The sequence below is a fragment of the Pempheris klunzingeri genome, chromosome 21 (genome assembly GCF_042242105.1).
Source record: "Pempheris klunzingeri isolate RE-2024b chromosome 21, fPemKlu1.hap1, whole genome shotgun sequence".
Classification (NCBI taxonomy): domain Eukaryota; kingdom Metazoa; phylum Chordata; class Actinopteri; order Acropomatiformes; family Pempheridae; genus Pempheris; species Pempheris klunzingeri.
The window spans coordinates 8108501-8124558 of NC_092032.1; the positions used below are offsets into that span (position 1 = coordinate 8108501).

The 16058-nt window shown below is 38.1% G+C and overlaps 1 protein-coding gene across 1 annotated transcript in view; it reads right to left on the reverse strand.

Annotated features, from left to right (window-relative positions):
* The window catches only part of ofcc1 (orofacial cleft 1 candidate 1), a 77882-nt gene extending 71554 nt beyond the window's left edge, over window positions 1-6328 (reverse strand). Inside the window, exons 1-3 of the mRNA XM_070853337.1 lie at window positions 6324-6328; window positions 6126-6197; window positions 5844-5862 (exon numbers count right to left, since the gene is read on the reverse strand). Coding sequence (XP_070709438.1) covers window positions 5844-5862; window positions 6126-6197; window positions 6324-6328 — 96 coding nt within the window. The remainder of the gene's footprint in view (window positions 1-5843; window positions 5863-6125; window positions 6198-6323) is intronic.
* Between the last annotated feature and the right edge of the window lie 9730 nt (window positions 6329-16058).

Below are 16058 nucleotides of genomic sequence, written 5' to 3' on the forward strand. Positions count from 1 at the left end.
ATGCTTATCTAATTGTTACTTATTTAAAAACCATTTTCTTTTCGACTTGGTACCAATCAGTTTTTCTGAGTTTCACATTCTGTGTCTCTGATTATGAGACTGGCAAATTCTGCATCAGTGGTTATTGTCTCCCTGTGTTTTCTTCTTCTTTTATTGTCTTACTCTTCTTACACCTTTCACACCTTTTTGTAAAACAAATATAGTTTGGGTGCTTACATGCAAATTGACAAACTCCCTGAAACAATTATGGGAAAATTAATCAGGTTATTTTACTAATAAAGTGAAGTATGTGTCATAATACAAATGTATTATATAAGGCTACTTTAACAATATTTTGTTGTAAACTAAAGTCATTTAAATAAGCTACATGACATTTGCATTCATTATACAGAATTTAATTGATTGTTATTGGAACCTGAAGCCAATTCTGAAAACCTTAATGACTAAATACATCTCTGCAGTAATTTCTATTTTTACTTAATACCGATTGTTGTTAAATCATTTAATGTCACATACAATTATTGTTGGAGTTGATATATTTGTTAAAGTAATCAATCATCATAGTAGAATAATGAAGGAGGATAACACTCTTTATTTAAGTTATTATTTAAGTTATTGTTTTTGCCCCGGGGGCTAAAGTCTCTTTGGAGAAATGAGCAAAAATCAAAGGAGAAATCACATTATGTTTATCTTAGATTATGCAAATGTATTTTGTTTATCACCCTTATTAATGCCCAGAATAATCTAGAATACCATCATCAACACTGCAATGTAACACCAGTCAGTAAAATTTCCAGATTAATTGAGATTTTTTTTTTTTTTTCTTTGAAAGTTTGTTATAGTGCTTTTATTCATTTTCCATTTTCATACTCGTTCTCCTCCGGGCACAGTTTTGTTTTGGTCACATTTCTAACAGTGCCCATGTTTCTCACTAAGCAAAGTAAATTAGCTCCATGTCCTGCAAATGTCAATAAGTCCTCTGATTCCTATGAATGTATTCTTGCCTTAAGTTCAGTTACATTTAGAAAACGAAAAAAAAAACAACAACCTTGTAAATACACAAGGAAAAGTACACAGAAGGAGTACAGTACATACACCCCAGGCCTAAAGCTTTGGGTCATTGTCACTAAAAATTTAATCCACACAGCGCCATGTGAGCCTCTCTGTCTAGAGAGCTAAGAAAAATGCCTGGTTCTCATCTTGCTTCCTAGATCCCACTGATATTGCCAGCATGCTCCTTGTAATACAAGGACTGTTGTTTAATGTGCCATAACCGGATGGAACATGCAGATGTTGCATTTCTACAACGATAAACAACAATTCAATCCTGAGGAGAAAAAAAAAAACTATAAAGGTTCATGAAATAAACTGAAGTTTTAGGGGTAGGATGGGCTAGGAATAGCTGATTAATACTTCAGGGTTGTGAGGGCTGTTACATTGCACATAAATGTTTGATTTGTGGTGCTGCACCAAAACCACGTGCCAAGATATTTGGATATATTACAACATACATATACAGTAGCATGGCAAAATACCCTGCGAGCTCATTCTCTTGCCATCTGAAGGCATCTATACATGGCCCCTTAAACCACGCCACTCTCCCCCTTCACTGTGCCGCACACAAAATGCTTACTTTGCAGTCAACACGAGAAAAAAATCATTTATAACTGGTGACAAAAAAACATCCATGACTTTTTTTCCCCCCTTTCTTTCTTTTTTAAATGTGATTGTTGTCAAAAGGAATTGAGCACAACAATGCCTTGTTCAGTTCTTGTTGCATTCAAAGGCATAGCTAGAAGGGCTTGGGGAAGACCGCTTGCTGCTAGGGGCTGGTGGGCACAGACCAGCTAGAAAGTGAATTTTGCATACTGTACGGATCATCGCCCAGTTCAGCCCAGTCACATTGAATCTGCCATCAACCAATTGTGCTTCATGAAACCGTCAACCCTCATTTACGTCTGCCTGTTTTCTTCCCCACGCAGCTGTAAACAAGGCCCCAGCTTTGAGCTGTCTTCCTCTGTCCCTGTGCGCGCTGCTTGCCAGGGGAGCGTAGACAGCAAAACCTCGGCTTCACAGAGCTACTTAAAGCTACCATTTCCAGACAAGCACCCTGTGCACCAGGCATAGGAGTCAAGGACAAGAGTGTTACTGAAAATGACAGGAGTTTTAAGAGCTTTACACAGAGATCCCCTGCACATGTTTCTTTGTTGAGTTCTAATTTGTATTTATAGATCCCGTAATATTAGATTTGGGTTTGTTTTCTGGCTTTTCTGCCAGTGGGTTCTTGTGAGTGGCACTGATCAGAATTGGAAAGTAAATGATTGTGAAGGTGAATGAAATGATAGTCTTGATATAAATATATGTGTAAATATATGTCATAATAGGTTGTAGTAAAATCATAAAAGACATAATAAAGATGAGACTGAAGGCATCGCTGAATCAATAAGGGAATAAAAGTTGATTTTGTTTTCATGTTTATAGTAAATCTCTTTTATCTAGCAACATAATGAAAATGGCCATATCAATAAAATGTCATAAGAATAATGAAAAAAATCTACAAAGCATCCTTATTCAAATCACTGAAGATAAGGTTAGCATTTTGTTTCAAAGGCATACAAAGCCAAGTCTAGCCTTAAAATGTGAAACCATCGTAATTTATAGAGCAGCCATATATGTGCACGGTAATTGTGACCCACCAAACAGTTTTCTTATTAAACAACAACCACGTTAGTTGGTGTAGACAGAAAACATAATTAGTATTCAAGCTTAATTAATCTACGCTGGCCCCCTTTAAGTGAATTAGTCAATTATTTATGCATGTGTGCTCCTTTGATGCTAACAGATTATGTATGTTACTGGAAAAAACCTTGAAAAATGACTTTGAAAACTTTCCACCATAAAATGTCACTATAAGCTTCTGCACTGATTTAGAAATGTCAGTGAAGGCCATGAAGTATTCCTGAACTAAACTGCCAAACTTATACAAATTTTCATCATTACCAAATCACCATGCCAGATATGCCAGTGCCAGTCAAGGAAAACATTGCAATTCATTGTCAGAAAGACAAAATAAATCTGCCAAATATGTACTTTTTTGTGTGCTCTAATCCGTGGAATGGAAATATAACACAGGTCGGATCAAGGTCTTTCCTAGGATCATGGGAACTCCTTGGGATTTTCAAGAGCCTTTTTGTTTTTGCCCTTGAGAACCAGGCACTGGCCTCTGCACCCCTCAATCCCCCATTGAGAACCCAGAGGCAGCACAGAGGAATGCTAAATGTCAATGGTCAGACTGCACCAGCACCTTCAGAGAGAGAGTGATGGAGGTACAAGGCCTGACCTCCTTGTGCTCAGCTACGCTGCTGCGAGGGGCCAGAAGTGAAACTGTACTCACACTGCTAAAGGTGTCCATCGCCACAAACTGCAAAAGATCATCGCTAGCTGACCCTGATCTCTGAACAATGGCAAGGCCTGCAAAACAGAATGTGTGAAAATACAGTGAGAAATGTGTCAAAACAAATAAAATGAATCTAATGCTGTATGGCTCCCAAGGATCTGAGCTGCACACGAGGAGAGTCAGTTATTGACTTAAAACTGAAACTTTAAGTTTGCCTTATAATTCAAAGTTTGTTGATGTTATTAGAGCTCTTTTAATAGCTTACTGTGCAGCACAAAATCCTTCGTTCCATGCAGCGTTACACTATCTCTCTCCTGCTTGTGTGTTTAAAACTGTTATCTCTGCAATGCATCTCGGAGAATAAAGGACAATAAACACCATTTATTATCACAGATAACAAATTATTTGCCCTGATTATTCAAATAGTTTATTCATTTACATCTGATACAATATCATTTGGTATTTTTATCGTCTTTTCCTATGGTAATTCACATGGCTTGCACAAGTTTCTGCTGAAATAGCAAAACAAACCCCAGGCAAAATGTGAAAGATTATCCCATACCATGCGAGCTAGGATGAAATGCTATACTTTTTCACACTGAACACTGCTCCACTGGGTGTGATTGAAAAACATGTAAAGCTATTGAATCTGTGGTTTGTATATGTGAGGGAAAATGAGTGTTGTAACAAGTGGGCCAGTGTTTTTGTAATTGTTTCAAATTACACTCTGCGTAATAACTCAGTGAAAGCAGAGCCAGTGTGCGGTCCATACACATTAACTAAGCAAAGACCACAGGATATCCATGCACCTTATCGCGGCCCACAAAAAAAACTTGATTGTGTAAACAACTGTGGAGACTAAAACTCTTTAGCTATATTTCCAGCTGTGTCTATTTGTGTCGAGTGGTGCTTATCACCAGCGACACAAAAGAAGGATAATACTTTTAGATAAAGAGGTACTTTGGAGCATTTCCTTTACATGTGTATTTTATTGAATTAAAGACACCCTAGCATTCCTGTTTTTAATTTGCTGAACTATTTTCCTGGGTTACTAATAGAGCTGTGTGTGTTTAAGTGCGTGTGTGTATAAGTTTGTGTGTGTGAATGTTTTATACAGGCTGTAAAATTGTGATGCTGTGAGAAAAATAACTACATTAGTTGTTAAAACTGCACTCCTCCTGCCAAACACTGGCTCCCTAACCAATGAGATTGCCAACATCGCAGTTAACCACATAAATGACTGACTCACTTTTCTGCGTGAGGTTCAGGGTTTCTGTCAAAAGTCATCTCCAGATATATTACAGTACATGCAACAAAGCCCTAAAAATCCCAGTGTACTTGTTCAGTCCACAGAGATAGCTATGTGTGAGTTCCCCGCTGTGTTAAATTATCACATGTGCTCACTGAACAACAGACCCATGAAAACACGCACTTCCAACACCAGCCAGCACGCAGCGAAGTGATCCATACTGGGTTTCCTTGCAAATGTATTTGTTTTTGACCCACACACCACAGCTCTGTTTCCTCATTTAATCACAGCAACATGTCAGGAATGAGCAGCTCTGGTCAGAGTTTAACAGCAGAAAGACAAAACTGCTGTCAACTAATCGCTGTTTTGAATTTTAGAGCTGAAATATCTCAGCTTTTAAAACTGCCCCTCCGTGACTTTTCCTAGACCTTCTAAATACACAAGCCAGTGTTTTAAGGTCTTCAAAATTATGCAAAATTCTGAATAATACCTCCTTTAATCAATGGCTTTTTAGCCTTCTGTCAGACCCCAAAATCCTCTGGCCTTTTTAGCATTAAGTGTACTTTGTATAGTTTGCATAAATTAAACAATGAGTATAATGAGAGAGATGTCATTTATTTACCCTGAAGTGTAAAAATAATGAGTGCAAATGTCCAAAACAATTGACCTTCTGCTTAAATCACACAATAGTTATACAGAAAGCAAGTATGTACATAGTTCGTCTAAAATGGCATGATACTATATTTGACCTGCAACTCTTTTTTCCATCCCCTTCTCCTGCCCTGAGAATGACCATCTCCTCTGTCATCTACTCAGCTAAGCTCAATCAAGCCCTAATCCAGAATGACAGTGGGGTCTGTGTTGCACCACACAAGGCACTTCCCCTTTTCTATGGCATTGTGCGACCTGAAATCTTCGCTTGACATTCTTTTTCTTTTCCATGAACATGGATAAGGGGTGTAATTCAATAGTCACAGAGAGACAGGGCACCGTGCACCAAAGAATATTTTATTAGCTTGTGGACAGAGGCCTTTTCTTAGTGTCTAACAACAGCCAGTCTCCCTCAAGACTTAGAGTTCACACAGCTGACAATAAGGGTAGAAGAGGGGCAGATCCTTTCTTCTTCATTCGGCATTAGCGATATTTTGCATGCATATTTACTCTAAATGTATTCTTTGCACTTTAAATTACACTTACGGAGGCATATATCAGTGCACTGTGAAGTGAAAAAGAGTATTTTTGAGTGAACTCACACAACGCTATTTAGGTATTTTATGTATGGGAATTAAGGGTATGTGAGTCACGCTCATGCACAGGTACATTTTAAGCAACTAATGCCTATCGGAGCACATTTCTGTCTAAAGTATGTCATTTGATCCTAATAGATTATAAACAAGATCTATTGCAAATAAATAGCACATTATATTAGTAACTGTATACAAGCTTATTGTCTTTCTTTAGGATTAAGAGGTATGTTACCTTGTGAGGCCCAAATTCTCCGTCTTCATGGTCAGCTCCAACTCAGTCGCCAAGGTAATGATGACGTAGTGCCTAACAACACACAGACATGTACACATAGTCTCATGTAACCTCCTCATGTTCACTTTCACTCACTGAAACAAAAAGTACAAGATGAAGTCCGAATTGAATTATACACCTCCCATGTGTATAAAATACGTCATTTCGATCTCAGGTTTCTACTTGACCATCTGGTAGTTATACGCTATTTTATAGATTAAGTTAAGCAAAATGAAAACTAGTTCTCGCACGGTTAAAAGTAGGAGCGGTGTTAAATTCAGGGAGAGAGAGATATCTGACAAAGTCTAAAGCATGCCATTTTCTATACTGTAACCGTTGAGTTGTGCCAAGATAAAGTTTCTGCAGTGTGACAGTCTCATCTACCAGATGGCTCCACTGTTTGTGTTTTAAATGATGTTTCATTATTAATGTGGACTGTGGCATGGTGATCCTTTAAAGAGATGTTCACTTGTTGTTTCACTGGAGCGGGAGATATTACCGGTAAAACAGGCTGCTTTATCACCTTTCTGTGAAGATTACAATGAACTCCCCCAAAGTGAAGGTAAAGTACTCACGCTGCTTTGTAAACATCCATTATGTAGTATATGACAACTCACACAAAAGTTCTCTCCATGCATTATTTAGAGGGAACTGCAGACAAACGTATTTCTCAGCCAAAGACAACCCAGCAAGCTTTACAGCTGCTCTGAAGGATAGGCGCAAAACGCCCAGCGGATTGGCCCGCTCACTTTTGGCATTAGGCATATTAACGCTAATGTTCCCCTTCGAACAGATCATAAACCCCAGCTAATGCTACAAACAGTGTGATTTATTTATGATTGCAAAGCCATCAGGCCATTGGTGGCCTTTTCATACCGAGGAAGAGAGATTGTTTATATGTAATAGCAATAAATAGTCCTCATTTCTTCTATATAAATATGAAGCCAGTGTTTTGTTTTATATGAAGTTCATGATTGCTGTGAATTCTCTTTTGTTTATTCATATGTGCTTGATTATTCCACAATGCTTAAAACAATCAGGAGCTAACAAGGCACAGTATTACATCATTAATGCACATCTTAATCAATACATTCATGCAAAGGGGATCTTTACAGCACCCAATTTACAAACCACTGGGATCTTTTTTGCTCATTAAGCTGGTTAAATGTGATCTAAATAAGATGCCCACCGATTTGGACCTCCCATTACCTGGCTAAGCTGTCGTTGATCATTTATGCGATTAAATATAGACCTAAATCTCCATCTTATCCAATTAATTCTCTGTGCAGGCATGAGAGTGGCTAATGATGTTATCTTTCCTAATTAACCTGTATAGGGATTCAACTCCAGGACAGGGGATTGTTCATCCTTCATCCAAGTGTTCATTATTATCATTACAATCATTATCATAAAGGGGCTAACTTATGATGTTGGCCATTCCATCACCATTAATCTAGATTGAGTCCTTTTTTTTTTTTTTCATTTTGGGGAGGGGGCTCCTTTGGGGTCATTTTTAATTATCACTAAAAGGATGGGTATTCTAGAAAAAATGGAAAAGTTCAGTTATGGTCACAGCAATCACTGGGTTCCCATGAGACCACATTACACCAATGTGATGTGACTACTTATGACTGAGGGGACATTTCTGATTTCGCTGTGTTTAGGGCCCTGCGTCCTGCACACTGTGAAACTCTCCTCGCAGTTTTCTGTCAGCTTTCCCATCGAATGTCGGCTTCAACCTATTAACACAGCAGACTTGGAGCGGATCAATAGCCCTCATTGGGCCATGTGTCATTAGTTAATCGGATATTGATGAGGGTATTGACACGCACCTAATTAATCTCAGGCCCAGTGCCGGCTTTCATATGTTTCCTTAATTATGCACTTCATCTTAGTCCTTACACATCAGCAGGCTGCTGCTTCCTGCTTGACAGTGAGTAAAAGTTAGCTGTCAAGTCTCACTCTTGCATTATAAGTTTATTATTTTCTTTGCTGCTTTTAACAGCAGGAGCAGTGCAGCAAGCTTGTGATTTAAGTTACGTTACCTTTAGCACATGCAATTTGCATTGTTTTACAGTCACAGAAATAATATTAATTTAAAATATTAAGTACAGTGTTTGACGCAAATTACTGTAAATACTTTCATTTACAACTTAGCAGTGTTGTATTAGCAAACTGCAATTGCAAGAATCAATAGATACATATAATATAATTAGAAACAAATACAAATAAACAGTTTAAATAAATATGTAAACACTGTAGCATTAGATATTTTTATATTTAATGCACATGTACTGTCCGTGTTTACTTGTCTCTCTGCTGTCTTGGTGCAAAATATGTGGTAAGTGCTGTCTATGTACATGCTATTGGATGTGAGCTCCTGTCTGTGTGCTTTGTGTGCACCTGCATGTATGTATGTATGTGTGTGTGTGTGTGTGTGTGTGTGTGTGTGTGTGTGTGTGTGTGTTGACGCATACAGGCTGATCAATAGAGCTGCGCATTAACACGCTGGTGCACAGATGAGAGAGCACCTGAAGGTGACCCTGACTACTGGCATCACCACAGGGCTCCAATAAGCTGCTCCTCAACCGCTGCTCTGCAAACCACAAATCTCCAACTTTTCGCCTGCTGCTGTTGGTTTGATTATTGTTTATAGATACAGCCGAGAATTAAAGTATGGCCCGCAGGCAGCATAATTATTTACAGCTGAAAACTCATATCATTACCAGCATGCTCCTAATTGCCAGAAGTAATATCAATGTTAGTTGATTAAGTGTATTTTTTTCATCTTCACTCTCCATAATGTGCAGAGATTGTTTTTCCTCAGCATATGGGGTGACGGTTTATCTCAATACAGCTGTTCGTCTGGCTTGACTTCTATTTTTTTTTTTTTCTCCCAGTGTTCATTCCAAAATACAATATTGCGGTATCTTCAGAGGGTAGCGATCGATTGCTCCACTTTTTGTAGTTGGCTCACAAGGTCAAAGAAAACACAGGAGATTCATCCTTCATTGCTCAAAAATAATTTATCTCTGTAAAGATTTTCCCTAAATAGATACAGATGTGACTTACCGGGGCAATGGCAGACTTTATGACTCAAGGTGATGTCAGTGCCAAAGAGAAAGGCCAGTAGGCTGTAAAGCTACCTTTAATTCAGAATCAAATGATTAATTAAAACAAATGTTTATTTGGCCTGGACCTCCCTCCCTCTGCTATGAACATGTCAAAATATTTCATCCAGTATTTAAGGCGGCAAGAAAGATGATGCTATTAATAACTCCTGCCTGTGAAGGGGAAAATACATAAACCTTGAAGGCTACTTTATTATTCACATGTAGATTACTCAAACACGAATGTGGCGCTGCAGCACTAGAAACCTGTTTCTAGACCTGGGCATAGAATTCTCCGAGTTCCTAATGTGAGTACATGTTAAACTTTAAAATTCAATTTCTAAAGGGCGAAGGTCAAATAGTTCTTCAACTCATATCTATCTATATATATATATATATTTATATACACACACACACATACATAATACATATATACATATACACATACACACAAACACACACACACACACATATATGTATATATATATATATATATATATATATATGTGTGTGTGTGTGTGTGTGTGTGTATATATATATGTGTGTGTATATATATATATATGTGTGTGTATATATATATATAACTGCAACTACTTGTCGAGATTTCTGTCTCTAGCTTCTGGTTCCCAATCAGTGTGTCATTTCGACATTTAGTTTGACATTTTAGTTCTCAAGGTTATTTCTATTATTCTTGCTATGCTTTTTCTTTGACCACAGACTTCATGCAGCCTCGCAAGAGTGGGAGTGAGTGGCATTTTTTAAAAAAGGCTTGTCTATGAACCCCTAACTTTGCCTCATTTGCACTTGGGAGCAAATGCTGTGGAAGTAAACTTGCCTTGCATGATACAGCATAAGTAATAAATAGAGGAAAAGAAATAAAAGGCAATACTTTTAAATTTTCTGTCGTTTCCTTTGTATGCATCATATCTCGCAAGAAAAAAAAATGACATGGCCCCAAAAGATTGTGTCTATAAGGCAGTTAACAATCACAGGAATCCATCTCATGCTTCTACAGTTAAAAATGTGCAGAGGAGTGGAATAATTGTTAAAAGGGCAATGCAAATAGTGATTAAAAGTGGGCCTAGGGTCATCATTAGGGCATGATCTCAATGAAATTTGAGAGCACGGGGGGAGTGTTTGAGAAACATCCTGCTGACCAACAAGGGGCATCTTGCATGCAACTGACTCCTCTATGACAACGATTTATTATGCGCCTTGTGACAGGCAGTGAATCTGCCCCTTTGATGAGCACACTGACTGCGAGTTCACGCATAAAACGCTTGAGGAAATTAGACAATTGTCGGAATGAAACTTTGTGCTATAAATACATTTTCTTTCTTCCTTTGTCATTCATTCCGAGATGCAGTGATGTCATTGCACAGTGAAGGTCTTGTGATCCCTTTTTAAAGATCAAGAGGCCACAGGCGGTGGTGTGTCAGTGGCTTAGAGGGTCTGCATGTATGGGATATGATATGAAATACAGTCAGGCAGAGACTTTAAGCTACAAGAGCAGACAGATAAGTTTGACTCTATCTATTGCAGGGACCATATCTTGATGACTGACTCTACACTGTAAAAAAAAATATGTTAAACTCTATTTATGGGGATACTGATGCTTTGTTGATCTCATCAAATTATTTTTATTGTGGTAATCCTTATTGTAATTCTTATATTTATAAGTAGTTAATATCTTATTTATATTGCTAAAACATGGAACAAGTGAAGGCCCAAAACCTCAAACATGTATGTCCAGTAACTATGTGTCTTGCCAGTCAGTAATTCATTTAGTCTGCAGCTTGGTTAATCTTCTTTGACTTGACAATGAACACTATGTTTCATGCCTGTCATTTACTGAAAAGCAGGGTGATTATAGGCGCCCCTAACTACTTAACAGTTTGAATTCCCTTGAGGTGGTGTAATGATACAGAAGACTGTTTCTGTAATTGTGGAAGTGGTTGCAGTTTCTGAAACCTGGCGGTCTTTGGAGTGGCGTGTTCGCTCTTGCAGATCAGAGCACATTCAGTCATTTCTGAGACCAGTGAGCTGATGAACTTGATGATGGATGGTCAACAACTTGATCTGCCAATTAAACTTTGCCATTCAACACCACAGAGTTGCGAAGTTTTTTAATTTCAACTTTTTATTTAAAGCTATTTTCAGTGTTAATTAACACTGAAACATGGTCCTCTGGATAATGGAACGTTTCTATAGGTTTACATCATGGCCACCAATTTCAATTTCATTAGACGTGCAAATCATCAAATTCAAAACCTACACTACTGCACTTGGTAACAAAAAGATTGTGCCATAGTCACTCAATTAATCCAAATTTGGCAAAGAATCCGTGACTGAATTAACTTAAGATGCAGATTATAATGTGAGTTTTCTCATCTTAAATTTTCGCGCAACATTAGCAGCACATATACCAGAATTACCAGAAAAACTCCGTGATGGGATGTTTCTTACCAAAAAGCATCATGGGAGTTATATTTAATATCTCATCTTACATTTCTGTAAACGCAGACTTATTTTGTCAACTTTTTTATCAATGACGTAGATATTTGTTGTATGCAGTTGTTGATTTTTGTGCTCCAGCTGTCAGTCACACATCATTGGAAACATTTATGAGACTTCTGGAACTCTGCAAAACTCAAACAAAACGTTTGATACTGTGAAAGACCAAAAATATGCTTTGACCTCATATATTGAGGAGCAGCTGTGTAGAGCAATATTTTCCTTTCTTTTTAACTTTTCAGTAAACAGCACTGGTGCAGCGTCACTGTGAACAGTAACAGCTACTGCATCTTCTACTGAGGGTTTGTCTAACAATGATTTCAATTTTCAGCTCATGTAGAACAGCTGAAACAACAAATGCTGTGCCTACTCTCAAAAATGTTTCAACTTAAGCACTTAACCAGGAAACACCATAGAGAAGCTTTATAAGCTTGTTTACGGCACGAAAATGGGATTTACTTTCTCCCAAGGTTTTAAGCTTGTTTGAATTAACATACCAGGAAATAGTTTGTCCAGGTTGGACTCTTGCTGTAACAGCAGCTGATTGCCTGACATGAGATCAACCCTTGGTCACTTGGGTTGGCTAGGTAGGCTCCTAGGTCACTAGCTTAGCCACACATATATCTAAATATCTAGGAGAATGTTTGAAATGTAAATGTTTTCAATGACCAACTCCACTCTGCTTGTCTTCAATGGACATTCAACACTGACCCTCAGGGCAGTAGCAAGCTCATTGGACTATTCATAGACTGTGTGTCCTCTGCCTCTTGCCTTTTAAGTTTTTTAAAGGGTATAATGTTCACTCTGTGAGTTTAACCTAGATCTCTTTTGAACTTTTAATGATCTATTTCCTACAGTTAATGATTCAACACTAAGTTTACTACTGTGTGTGCACTGACATATTAAGGCACAGGCAAGGCAAGGACACATTTAGATGTAGAAGTTAACTGAGGTAACACTGTATTTGCCTCTTTAACTCTCAGGATATTGTACATTTCAGTGCCTACATCTGTGTAATCTAATTTAATTTTCAAACTAGAGACCTTCTTGTGATGGGATCACACCAGGCGCAACGCCAAGTTAGAGTGTTTCGGTGTGCAATGAGACAACACGAATGAGAAAACATGACAGAAATAAGTTTGGCAAAACAGGTGAACTGTGCCAGATTTATTCAATATGCCTAACCATCCTAGCATGAATAGGGACACCAAGAAATGGTTTAATGCACCTTCTCCTTAAACAACATTTCCTCTTTATTAGGGATGAAATGGTCGCTGTTACCAATGTTTGCACAAAAGTTAGTACGTGACTATGTAAGGTGTATCGTGTTAGCGGTGGTTGTTGTTAACTGTTATAATAAAGGTTGAATGTTATCTAGATTGCCGGATCATTGGATGTGAATAATTGATCAAAACAGGGATAAAGTGATCTGTGATGTAAAATGAATGTGTGCTAGAGGCATAAGGGGGGTGCGGGTTCTTATCCCCCCACTCCCTTGCTTGGACCCTACCAATATCTGAACTCGGCCTTTATTGTGATTTCAGCTCCAAACCTCCAAACCATGAATAACACACTCATTGTTATCAAAAATCTTTGCAGAGAGTGAGGCATTGATTGTTATACAGTATGTTAAACAGCGTGGGTATCACAGTTTTTTGTAGCCTTTACAGCCTGGAAAACATGAGCTTTAGCAAAAAATTACCTTTAGCTAGATTTTTGCAGCTACACCTCCCCTACCATGTATCCTGCTGCAGTACACATGATTAAAAACAATATATCAGTTCTAGTGAAAAGAAGATTTGTAGTTTTTTTCTTCTCCTTCTGTGACATAAACACCAGAACCAGCCTCATATCTGTGAAGTCGTCATTGTTGCAGGTCATCGACCACAGTAGTTGTTAACATTTTGAAGAACATTTTGTGATTTTCTGCACTGTCAAACTGATTTCTTAATACTTAATTCATAAATCTGTGTTTCAGTGGGGAGATCCATCAGATGAACTTTATTCTCTTTAGATGAACTTTCTTCACACTATTCGCTCTTTTCTGTGCTGGGTGAGTTGCTCATTCACTTCAGGGAGAAAAATGGTCTGAAAGTGTGTCATCACTGACTGTGTGAGAGAACACGAGAAGACTAAGTTTAACAACATTGTTGTTAAGTATTATCGGATGCTATTTGTTATATGCCTCTGATTGTTCTTTGCCCTTTTTATTGTACCGATAAAACTGAGTACAACGTTCTAACACACAAAACTCATGTGTGGATTTTTAAGAATGCAGTCCCTGAAGCCAGATAATCCGCAGACTTTGTTGGTATACAGTCTGTTTGCTTTGAGATGAACAGCATGAACTGTTACTGTGTGGCAGTTGTGTAACCAGAGATGAAAAGTACATAAAAGGAGGAAGTCAATGTTAATGCAGTAAATGCACGTCAGTGTAGCTCAGGTTTGCTAATTCCCTAATTGCTTGCTTGTTATTCCACATTTCAGCTTGACATCCCTCAAAGATCAGACTCCACTTCATGTTAGAAATTGTCACTATATCATTAGGTTGGGCTGTATAGTACATTGCCTTCTAAACCATGTTTTTTGTTGATATAGTCTGAATAGTGTAAATCCATAATGGCAGGTTTTGGCTGATGAGGAAACACTCAACAACAGAAAGTTTTTCAAAGGCAGGTTATGCAACTATCTCACAGCACTACTGCTTTGTCAGGTGAACATCTCTGCTCTGATGATTCCTATAAACACAGACAAGAACTAGTTTTGGTCATTGATGACTCCTGATTACATAACATAGTCATATTTGTACACTTTCTTGTTGTGTGCTGTACAATATTGTCAGGCTTTTAAAGGCTGTTGTTTAAATGTGTTCTTACAAAATTCTTATTTCAAGTTCACGTTCCTCTGTCCTCTCTGAATATCAATAAAAAAACGCTTAAAATGGAGAGCGTGGCGCGCCTTGTGCAGCTTCGTCATTGTAGAATAACTTAGAGTGATGACTGATGTTCAACTGAGCGCTTTCCCTTCGATGTGTTTTTGTCATCTCTAGCTCTTCCTGTCTCCGCGTGAGACAAAAAATTGCAGCCAAAGAGAGAGCAGTCAAAGCTGAAGGCAATCACAGCACCATTCTCACATGAGCGAGTGTTAGATGTGGGCCTGTGTGGGGCAAGTCTGAGAGCTCAATATCTCCAGCACATGAAGTTATAAAGAAGACAGAAGCAAAGCATCCTCTGTTGTATAAAAGTCATACATCGCTCGCAGGCACCAAAACACAAAAGAAGTTGAGCCGTGAACGTATTATGAAACAAGATTGGAGAGTGGCAAATTGGTAATTAGCCTCTACGTTGCAAATGAGCATTACAGTCTTGCTTATGACTTTCCTCTCTGGTCCCCAAAGCCTCTTCTATTAATTTAGCTCTGAGGGGCCATCCATAAACAGGCTGAATAAGCTGTTAGCCTTAAAGACGAGTGCAAATGAAGGGCTGGCTAAATATGCTGAAGGTAACAGAGATAGCGAAACATTCGATACTCAAATTACAGTGAGAAGAGAGAGGAGAAGGTAGGAATAAATTAGTTTTCTCAGGTATTGCTGGAATTATGCACAGTTCTCGTGTAATTTCATCGAAAATGTACTTTATCGTTATAAAAAGGATTCTAACTATTTGCCTCTTGCCGGTAAACGTACCACTGACTGATCAAGTTTAAAAGTTAAGTCAAAAACAGTCATGTGCAGGTTACATGGAATCTGTTACATAAAACAGAAAAATTGATTCCTGACTATTTTTGCATGGTCATGTTTAACTGTGTGCATTTACTGTATGCACTCCAATGAAGCAGAAGTAAAATCAAAACTACACTACAAAATAAAATATCCAACAGCATGCAACTAAATTATTATGTTAATGATGTGTTGAATTATTTTGTACATGACAAGAGAGACAATAAGCTCTAATGTAGTAATAAGCTTTCCTGCATGTATCGGCTTGGCACAATATGCTTGCCTGGCATCATTTGACACATATCATGTTCTGTCTCCCGGCTTTAAATGGAAATTGCTCTGAACTCTTGAAATTCTGTCTCCCACCCTCATGAGGTCAGTTTCCTGCTTCAGAATTCATTCAGCCCTCTGGTTGTCTTGCATAAGAACAAGTACAGCCCATTACTACCAAATGAAAAGGAAGCAAGACAGAAACTTCCAAATTAATTTACAGTAGAACACACCTTACAGGTAACTGACTTGAGTTTGATGTAATTACTCCAGAAACCATAA